This window comes from Notothenia coriiceps, unplaced genomic scaffold (genome assembly GCF_000735185.1).
Source record: "Notothenia coriiceps isolate Sejong01 unplaced genomic scaffold, NC01 NC01_scaffold00019001, whole genome shotgun sequence".
Lineage (NCBI taxonomy): Eukaryota > Metazoa > Chordata > Actinopteri > Perciformes > Nototheniidae > Notothenia > Notothenia coriiceps.
In genome coordinates this window covers 1,030,237-1,041,468 of record NW_011351702.1, presented here as the reverse complement: position 1 = coordinate 1,041,468, position 11,232 = coordinate 1,030,237, and the positions used below count along the sequence as shown (strand labels likewise).

The following is an 11,232-nucleotide window of genomic DNA, read 5'->3' as shown; positions in this document are numbered from 1 at the left end:
TTGACTTTATAACGTTCCGGAAAATAATAAATTATAACGACTAATACCGTATTGTCGATCTTTTGAGTTTATAGGCATAGAGATTATAAATCTTAAGTACTTCATATATCTCCACAAGTGCTCAGTGAACCTTGCAATAATTGAGCTTGTGGACGTCCCCAAGCTCAATTAATCTGCTAAGTTACACGTCGGAACCAAGTCATGTTTGATTTAGTGTCATACGCCCTTCTTCCAGAATGTATGACATTTTTGTTTTTTTAATTGCATTACAGAAAATAAAGAACTTTATCACAATATTCTAATTTTCTGAGACAGTCCTGTATATCAGTTCTTCTAGACAATTTCAAAATGAATCTGTAGGTTTGCAACACATGCTACAGTATGCCCCCCCTTCAATCTAGGAATGCAAAGTAAAGCTGGACTTAAATAAATATAATATACATACAAATATTGAAATAGTTAAAAAATTCAAACAGCAATATTTCAATATGTTCTTAAGTTTGGGGGCCCCGAATGGACCGTTTTTTCTATTTCTATTACTGGTAATTAATTTAAAAGTAAAAATATAATTTGATTAAAATTTTTTTTTTACGGATTTAAGGAACACGATAAGGAAAACAATGTTTGTTAGCAGTACATGAAGAGAGAAACCAATCATTAAATAAAAATAAAAAGTCTTATTGTGCTCAAATAAATGTATGGAACAAGATCAAAGGGATTACATTAGTAATGTATATCAAATGGTGTTTCTACAAGTGGGATCACTTTAGAGAAATAATGAATCTGCCGCCAGGTGGATCACTCAGCAGCCATCAAGGAGTACAGCCGGTCGTCAGCGGACCAGGAGGAGCCCCTCCCCCACGAGCTGCGGCCCCTGCCCGTGCTCAGCATGACCATGGACTACCTGGTGTTTCTGATCATGGACCAGGGCCACGACAACTACCGGGACTGGTACGACTTCCTCTGGAACAGGACGCGCGGCATCAGGAAGGTAAGAGGGTTCTGTCTCACAAACATGACGGTTGTCTTCAAGTAAATCAATTTCATGCGTTTGTATTGTATAGCAGATATAGGCTTTCGGAAAAAGCCTAGAGGGACTAAACACGAGAGAGACACTGTGACACAGGAGAATAATTGCGTTGCATTGTGTGTGAACATTTATTATTGTATGTTTACGGAATGAAGAAGCAAAAAAAAAGACAAAATAAGGGCTGCATTTTAACAAAAGGAACCTGTCCAAACACCTGTTAACAAACGTGTGCAATACTCCTGCAGTATAATCTTAAATTCTACGTTTCAATAGCTCAAGATGCATTTCTGGATGTCTGATTGGTGCACACACGTAACAGATATTGACTAGTCATAGCAGCAAACACATTGTTAAACACACTTTCTGGCTCCAGTTGTATCTTTGCAGAGAGTAGAACATGTTTTGGAGCCCGATGTGATTCCTCCCCCCCGCTCCCCCCACAGGACATCATCCAGCAGCACCTGTGCTGCCCTCACACGGTGTCTCTGATTGAGAAGTGCACACGCTTCCACGTGCACTGTGCCCACCACCTCTGTGAGGAGCACATGTCTACTTTTGATGCCAAAATCAACAACGAGAACATGACAAAGTGCCTGCAGAGTCTCAAAGAGATGTACCAGGACCTGAACACACGCAACATCTACTGCCCCCTGGAGGCCGAGTTCCGTCTGTACAGCGTGTTGGTGAAGCTCAACGACGGGGACATCCTACGGTCAGTCCAGCAAAAACACTGATACACAAACCGTTACTGATGGTGGTGAAATGTCACTTGATTTATTTGCAAAGCCCCTGTTTGTGTTTCTGCCTTTCTCCAGAAATCAGTACATTGGAATGACATCTTTAGATGTTGCTTCCAATCTTCCAAGAAGTGAGCTGGGAATAGAAGTACACTTTCCGTAGTGGCCAAAAAAAGCTATTTCCCGTTGACTTATTTTGGGAAAGAGACATCTGTAAACATGGGCGGCACCAGGATTTTTTTGCTGCAGTAGCTTAGCAGTTGCTATATGACAGCACGGCGTTGCTAGTTAATTTTCCAAATAAATAAACAAACAATACCAGTGGGCCAAGCACGAGCCTGTTCATATTGTAGCGTTCACCGCTATTCAAGATCACAGATCACGAGCCTTCAATGTCGAACGGCCACAGCCACGCCTTACAGAACCAATCAATAGTATAACACTCATTATGACTTTTCCCCACACTCGAAGACAACTCCTACCGTCTCGTACTCCCTCCACACACACCAGAAAACACACACACACACACACACACACACACACACACACACACACACACACACACCTGGAAGGGGCGGTCTCTCCCTAACTCCCACCAACAACATTGCCTAAATAACTTTACAAATGTACTAACCTGTGCACATCTGATAACTGACATAACTATTAACTTGAGCAGGCTACAATATTATCATTTATATTTACATTAAAACATTCCTTTGACACTTATAACATTACTTTGCAAGGTAAGCACAACCAAAAAAAGTTTGTAAAAGCAGAATTTGAACACTGTTTCTGTGCTCCTACAATATTTTTGTATAATACCATTACACCCTCCGCTGCAGGAAGGAAGGACCTGCGGTATCTCTCCGTGTGACAGGTGGGGTGCACAAGTACACAATAGCGATCATTCACTGTTTCAACTGGCATGCTGTGGCATTTAACCTCATCATCACACCGCAAACAGACAGATGCAAACAGACAGACGCACACAGCAACTCCAACCTACCCCCTGGCGCTGCCCCTGTCTGTAAATCAGTGTACATTTCTTTTAAGGTTTTTTACAAACAATGTTATAGTCCTTAAAGTGTGTTTAAAACCAGATCCAAAGTTATTTTTCCTCCATTCTTTTAAAACAAATCACAGAGCTGCGGTAGGGGTAACATTAAAGCTTTAAATCTAGGAGAGAAAAAATGAATATTTTCAGATATTTAAGAGGGAAAAAACAAAAATTGTGCGTTTCCTTTAATCAAGAATGGTCATTGTAAGTTTTGGTCATTGGATTTTCTTTTCACAAATGGATATTCAAAAACAAAAAACGACTGGATATTTGATTTTCGTTTTCAAATTGAAAAACCAAAATTGAGTTTCATAAACTGTGTCTGAAAGATACTTAACTGGATAACTAAGGGTGAGATCGTATAACAAACATCATAAAACAAATTAATATAATATTTAATCATGAAATTGCGTAAAGTGATACGTTGTGAGTCGACAGGACACCAAGATTAGTGACGACATTGCGACGTTTTAATGGGAGACACCCTGATTTCGATATAGATCGTGAAGACTTAAAACACTAGTAAGATTAGGTTTCAGTTCCTCATAAAGGAATAACGGTTTAGTTTATTTTGTCTTATTTGTTTCCTGGTAATGTGTAACCAGTACATTAGAATAACTGTGTAACCTAAAAGAAAATATGTGTTTACCTATAAGTGTTTTTTTGGCCTTATAACTAAAGAGTCTTTGGTTTTTAACTGTTATGTTCCCCTAAAGGAAATAGTACTTTAAATGTTGAATTTTGTCCCTACTAAAATAAAAGGATGGAAGAGTTTTGCTTTTTATTTTTGTCTTTCTGTCTTTGTCTTTTTTGGGGGGTAAAAAAGTATGCGTATTCCTTCAACATGAACGTTTTATTTGCTCGTGTGTGTGTGCTCTAGAGGTAAAGCAAAAAGATGTGTTGCTTTGTTGTCTTTGTGATACTCGTGTTTAGCTACATATTTCACATTTGGTATTTTCGCATAATGTGTACCCTTTGTGACAACTCTAAAGTGATATGTTGCAGATGGGTGGGTAACCCCAGTCGAGTCGGCAGAGAGCTCAACTAGCTATCAAAAAACTTAGCTAGGACAACCTGAGTTTCGTGTCGATGGCATCACTTCGATGAGGGTTGGTTGTTCATGATACCGTTCATGAGTTACAAATGAAAAACTTAATGAGACAGTTGCACAGTGGAGGAACTCTTTCCCTTAGCGTACAAAGAGACGATTAAACTGTAGTCGCAATTTGTGCAAAGCAAGTACTCTACTATAACAATAGCTTATAAGAATTCGTCCTATACCCATCTGTACTTATGAGTTGTTATCGGTCAGTGCATCAGGCCGGTCGTCGTAAAAAAGGCGACGCTGAATTCAAATTATTGTTCTATAAACTATAATATTGATCTATATCGTATAACTGACGTCAGGGAAAGACCCGTTGTGAAATGTTGTCCTTTATACCGTTTAGATTCTTTGGTGAAACACTTACCCCCCTCAAGTCATAATCACGGAAATTGGGATACCGTACTGAAAACATAAAATCCTTCCTTTGTTACAAACGTGTACCACAAACAATCCTCGAATTCCCACCAGACTATAATATCAGTAATATGTTACACTGGCGGTGGGCTGTGGGGAGTTGTCTGCCAAACCAACCAACGGAGTCCCGTTGTTACATGTCTCCTCCTCTTAACTTTGCTGGTTCCTAAAGATGTTAGAGTATCTTGGTTGAGTACAACGTTCCAAAAGAAAAACACAACACACGACAGCACCACACACACACGACACACACCACACACACACACCACACACCACACACACACACAACACACACGACACACACACCAACCAACACACACACGACACACACACACACAACAACCAGACACACACCACACCTACACACACCAACCCCACACGCACGCACGGCACGGCACGCACGCACGCACGCACGGCAACGCACGCAACGCACACGCACGCGACCGACAAAATGTAGTCGCAATGCTTTGTGGAAAGAAGGACTCTGACTAAAACAACCTTGTATCATAAAATTCTCCCGACCATCTGTACTATAGTCGGTCGTCGTAAAAATGTGGACCCTTTCAGAAATCTCTGACCGGACCTATCGACCAGTGTTTATTGGAAGTGTTTCACTGTGTGACAGTACCAACGGGAGAATACTACGACGACAGAAATTTATATATTGATAAGGGAGACGGTCATCAAGCATGGGAGGTGTCTAAGAAGTCAGAGTAAGGTGGCTCCGAGTAGGAAAGGTAGACGTTGTGGAGGTCGTGTAGAAGTCACAGACTGAGGTATACTTATAACACGGACTACGTTCCCACTACGGGGTACTTAGTGTTTTACAACCGGCTTCCTGCGCAGTATAATAAGCAGACAAGTAGATTACAATAGTAGTGGGCGTTAATTCGTTGTCTCTAATACGAAGTGGAAAAAGAGAAAGAGAATTGACTTCATCATGGACAGAAAATTCATAGTTATGTTACATTTCACGGAACACAAGGACGGGTGGTACAAAATTGGGCGCTCGGAATTTTTTTGTCGTTAAAAATGACATACTCGCAAACGCTCTTTACGTGTTAGTTTACCGGGTCTTAATTTTGAAATATTTTGCGATACTTAGTACACCACGACTCTCTTTATCTCGTGACGATTCGGGCCGGTCCTATATAACGGAAATGAACCTCGGGAAAGAAAAAACGTTATACGAATATTATTGTTACAGTGATCATGTGATAACTTAATATATAGATGGGGATACGAACTCTAGCTTATTTTCGTTGGTATTTTTGGCGGAAATGATCCTCTGCGGCTCAACTTCCGGTACTTCGTTTACATGAGGAAGGTGTTTAGAAAATATGAGGACCGACATAAGTTATTGTCGGGATGTTGCACAAAAGCTTCAATCCGTGATAGACACGTCTTGATAATGTTTATAAGAATTAGGAACGTTCATAAAATAAAATTTTCACAAGTACTTTTGACGTAGTTTATAACGATATGAGATATATTCGCAAGTGTATGTATTATAAAATAACTTGAAATTAGTTTCAGTTAAATTTATTCGCGTCGGTTCTGATAAGGGTTCCCCTCTTTCTTTTACCGACCGACGGGCTGAGTTGACTGATCGTCGATAACCGACTATAGCCAGTGGTAAGAGCCAATTTTATGGACTCTCGGTATTATGAGTCTCTATTGAGCTAGCTTTTTCCACAAAATCTGCGACTAGTGTTTTAATGCGTCTCTTTGTACGTATAACAGTGAGTCCTCCGCCTAGTAACTGTGCTCCTAATGAGTTTTTCATCGTGTCATTGCATGGAAGTATCATGAACACCCTCAGTCAAAGTGAGTTCGGATGACCTCAGGTGTCCTACCTAGAGTGCTTCTTGATAACCGGTCGTTTATTTAAGTTTTTTATTGCAGCTATCTTGGGCGACTCACTGCGCGTCACCCGTCTTATCGACATTATCCCTCTCTAGAGATTCGTTTACAACACGGTAAACATCTTAATCCCGGCATAAATACTGAAATCGTCGGGAATATATTTGGTAAGTAAAGACCGGAGGTGTTTACACAGAACCGACAAAAAGCAACACTTTTGTTTTACCTGGAATCTATGTGCCTAAAACTCGCAGGAGATAGACGCGAGGGAATAAAACTTTCTGTTGAGGCCATCCGTCTTTATTTTTAAAAACCTTATTTTTGCCCCCAAAAAAAACAAAGACAAAAAGATTCACTTACAAATTTAAAAAACAAAACTCTTCATCTTTTTACTTTTAGGTAGGCAAAAAATTCAAATCACTTTAGGTAAAAACTGGGGTACTATTTCTCTTTTCCNAATATACAATTTCCTCTCCCAAGTGGGAGGATGATTATTTTTGTATCTATTCCAATTCAAAGTCCATCTGTCTCTCATCTGCAATGCGAGCGTGGCTTTATCGATAAAGCCACGCTCGCATTGCAGATGAGAGACAGATGGACTTTGAATTGGAATAGATACAAAAATAATCATCCTCCCACTTGGGAGAGGAAATTGTATATTTTGGGCTTTTTTCCTTCTGCCATAATTGTGGTCTTGTGTGTGTGCGGACTGTCACTCCTGTTGACACGGACAACGTCAGCTAACTAGTGCCCACTGCCCACCAGCCACGCCCCGACACATGGGGTCACGCCGGCCAATCACAAAGCGTTGATGCGTTCAAGTGCATTATTATGGCACAGGAAGATTATGTTATACAGGGTATATGCAGGAATCCTGAGGTCAAATTTAATACCTTTTATAAGACCCTTTCCATACATTTTAAGACCTCATCGCAACTTTGAGTTCTAACCGGTTACATTGGCAACACACTTTACCTCACATTTACTATATTTATTGTAAGATAGCACAACTAAACAGAGTGCAGACAGACTACTGAAGCCTCCTTTCCACATGAACTTCAACCTCTCTGCGAAGGTCNTACATTTATTCCGAAATGGGATTTGATATGTGGCGCGATTGGCTTGGTAATTTTTAACCCAGTTGACTCCAGAATGTTGCGAATTTTAGGGGGGTCGTGCAAATTATACAACTTTGTCAGCATCTAAAGGCCTAAAAACAGGGAAGGATGTTGACGTAAAAATAATAATAATAATAATAATGCCGCACCAATTAACAATAGGTTTCCTCGGCACTTCGGTGCTAGGACGCCGTCGGGTCTGCACATCGTGCTCGGGCCCTAATAATAATATTCCCACATGGACAATAGGTTTCCTCGCCTTCGTGCTCGGACGCCGTCGGGGTCTAGCACATCCCGTTGCTCGGGCTCCTAATAATAATATAATTCCACCAATAATAATTTCCTTCCCTGTCGTGCTAGGGACGCCGTCTGGGTCCTAGCGCTCGGTGCTCGGGCCCTAATAATAATTCCACCAATAACCAATGTTTCCTCCTTCTGCTATAGCGGCCGTCGGTCCTACCACCCGGGCTCGGGCCCTAATAATTCCACCAATAACCCAATAGGGGTTTCCGCTCGCACTTCGTGCTCGACGGCCGTCGGGTCCTATGCACAGATCGTGCTCGGGCCCTAATAATAATCTCCACCAATAACATAGGTTTCCTCGCCACTTCGTGCTAAACGCGTCGGGTCCTGCACATCGTGCTCGGCCTAATAATATTCCACCATAACGATAGGTTTCCTCGCACTTTCGTGCTTAGGACGGCCGTCGGGTCCTAGCACATCGTGCTCGGGCCCTAATAATAATAATTCCACCAATAACAATAGGTTTCCTCGCACTTCGTGCTAGGACGCCGTCGGGTCCTAGCACATCGTGCTCGGGCCCTAATAAGAAAAAGAATAATACCACCAATAACAATAGGTTCCTCGCACTTCGTGCTAGGACGCCGTCGGGTCCTAGCGCTCCGTTTTCGGGCCCTAATAAGAAGAATTTGTGCAATAACAATAGGTTCCTCGCACTTCGTGCTAGGACAGCGTTGGGGTCCTAGCACTCCATGCTCGGGCCCTAAATATGCCTTATATAGGTATGGTCCTACACTATATTATTCAAATATAGCATGATAGGTGAGTGAGTAAAATACTTTTCTGCTACATAGGTAAAAAGAGGGATTCACTGAGTTGAGGTTATAAGGGGGTCCCAACAGTGGGACCCCTCTAGCATAGGAAGCGCTGCTCTCCTCACTGCCAGTGAACTGGTTGGTGTGAATCTAAGCTGCAGTGTGTCTCCTCAGGCCCCCCCTGCCCGCTGCTGCCTCTGCCTGGCAGCAGCAGGTACAAGATGAGCTCGGTGGATGTCCCAGACATGGTGTCCTACCCTCTGCCACAGTCCTCCTCCTCCTACTCTGGACACACCCCCAGCTCTGTTGCCATGGTAAGCGGCCTCCATTCATCCAAGATGAACTGCACCCGCATCTTCAACCTCTTCTGCCTCTACGGAAACATCGAGAAGGTGGGTGTGTTTGTACTCTCAAAGTTATTTTTAATAATGATGCAATTTAACAGTTTCAGTTAAGAGAGAGTGTGTGTGTGTGTGTGTGTGTGTGTGTGTGTGTGTGTGTGTGTGTGTGTGTGTGTGTTTGTGTGTGTGTGTGAATGCTGGTGTGTGCGTGCGTCTGTGCTTGTAGGTGAAGTTCATGAAGAGTGTTCCTGGCACAGCGTTGGTGGAGATGGGAGATGAGTATGCTGTGGACAGAGCCATCACACACCTCAACTCCATCAAGGTGTTTGGCAAGAGACTCAATGTCTGGTAGGAAGGAGGTCAACACTCACACACAATATTTTAATACATCCTAAATGTTTCATATCTGCGTAAATCAGAGTTAGACCACCTAACCCTAATGCAACACGATGTGTGTGTGTGTGTGTGTGTGTGTGTGTGTGTGTGTGTGTGTGTGTGTGTGTGTGTGTGTGTGTGTGTGTGTGTGTGTGTGTGTGTGTGTGTGTGTGTGTGTGTGTGTGTAGTGTGTCTAAGCAGCACGCAGTGATCCCCAGTCAGGTGTTTGAGTTGGAGGACGGCAGCAGCAGCTACAAGGACTTTGCCATGACCAGGAATAACCGCTTCAGCAGCGCGGGGCAGGCGTCCAAAAACATCATCCAGCCTCCGTCTGCAGTGCTGCACTACTACAACGTCCCTCCATGCATATCGCAGGACCACCTACTGAGGGTATGCTGCTCCACTCTTCTATCCAGTGAAAGTAGTTAACCTCTGACATGCCTGTCAGTCTCTGTGTCTCTGTCCCTCTACTACACTTCAACAGCTCTTACTTTACCAGTTTTGTATTCTTCATATTCTGGGCCAGGCCTGGATTCTTCACATCTCCCAAACTAAACTATGCCTATCATTCAAATGTATTGAAGTGTCCCCAAATAGAATAACACAATTATGCATTAGTTTTACAATAAAGCTGTTACAGAAAGGCCATATGTATATTAAAAATACAAATGCAATATTTATGTCAATGTATGACCAATGCCCAAAATATATAAATAACAAATATGTACATATAAATCAGATATATTATATGTACAGTGGGGCAAAAAAGTATTTAGTCAGCCACCAATTGTGCAAGTTCTCCCACTTAAAAAGATGAGAGAGGCCTGTCCCGAATGTTGGAACCGTTAAACAGGAGGCAGATCTTGAGGCTGCGAGATGGGATGTGGTGATGGAGGATGACTTGAATCAAAGCGAAGCAACCAATAGCGCGGTGAAGCGAAAGGTAAGAAGTCGAGAGCTGAGTGTGACTTATGGTAAGAGGGCGACGTTAACTACGCGGAGGGCAGTAGTACAACTTTATTGCTTCGGAAGAAGGGCCCCACCAATCATACACGTCGTATCTTGTTAGGGAGGAATTGGGTAGTAGTAGACTACAGAAGGTAGACTCTTTAGTGAGGAGAATGCTCTCTAAAATGGGTCTGATACTGTATGGGTGTGTGGGGAATGAGGTGGTGTAATTGTGTTGTTCGGGGAGGTGGAAATAGCCGTCCGAAAGATTGTCATGATTCCTGGGGAATGGTAGTCAATGTCTCAGACGATAATAGATCTCGGTCCTAGTTTTGTCTTTTAACAATAGAGATTTAGTGAAGTCTGGAGGAACGGAGGTGTCCCACGGGTATTATCACCATTTATTTACACACACGGTCTATCTCGTAGAAGACCACACCGTAGATCGTGATGTTTGACTCTGTAGTGTGTAATCGTAATATAAATATCGTGTGTGCGGAGATAAAATGGTAGATCCCGACTCTCTTGTGGCTGAGGGCGTGGATATAAACGCGATAATAAGTGCATTAGCGCCTTTCTGTCGACGCGAAAGAAGATAAACTGCCGTAGGTGTGCATATATGTATAAAGAGATTGTCAGATAGACGTCTGCTGCGTACGTTCGCTGGTCTCGGTGTGTACTTTTTGTTAACTCGTCGTTGTTTGTTCAGCTCTACTTCTTATTTTACTTTAACATGTTAGTATTATAACACACAAGTAGAATATTAAGTCAGATCTCTTACGTGGTCTCGTCGTTAGATGTCATTCTGGACCTTTTTAGATTTTACAAGATCCCCTCCGGGGGTTTGGGAAGAGCACGGTAAAACAGGCGCGCGTAAATGTTCCCGTGTAGAGTATAACCCCGAGTCCCGGTAGAAATTTAATCGAATCTACCGTGTCCACAGAAAATATGACTATGTTCGTGTTCCACGGTAATTAGTTTCAATTGTTCACCTCCCCTGTCTCCTCTCCGAGAATTTCTTCTTCAATGTCAGACACTCTCGGTATTTAGAACCAAACAGACATCCACTGGTTTATGAATGAAAACGGTCCGGTATTAAAACGTTTTAATTTAATAAATTTTAGTCTTGTTACACTAAAAAGACCTAAAAAAGAGAGTAAAAACAGAGAGTATCAACTCCATATGCGAT

The 11,232-nt window shown here is 42.3% G+C and overlaps 2 protein-coding genes across 2 annotated transcripts in view; one reads left to right on the top strand and one right to left on the bottom strand.

Moving 5' to 3' along the window:
• The window catches only part of usp37 (ubiquitin specific peptidase 37), a 38,977-nt gene that overhangs the window by 10,236 nt on the left and 17,509 nt on the right, over positions 1–11,232 (bottom strand). The window lies entirely within an intron of this gene.
• LOC104951683 (heterogeneous nuclear ribonucleoprotein L-like) lies at positions 8,554–9,560 on the top strand. The gene is made up of 3 exons (XM_010778406.1): positions 8,554–8,771; positions 8,947–9,068; positions 9,284–9,560. Exons 1-3 carry the CDS (start codon positions 8,601–8,603, stop codon positions 9,522–9,524), a joined length of 534 nt encoding a protein of 177 aa, XP_010776708.1. The 5' UTR covers positions 8,554–8,600; the 3' UTR covers positions 9,525–9,560.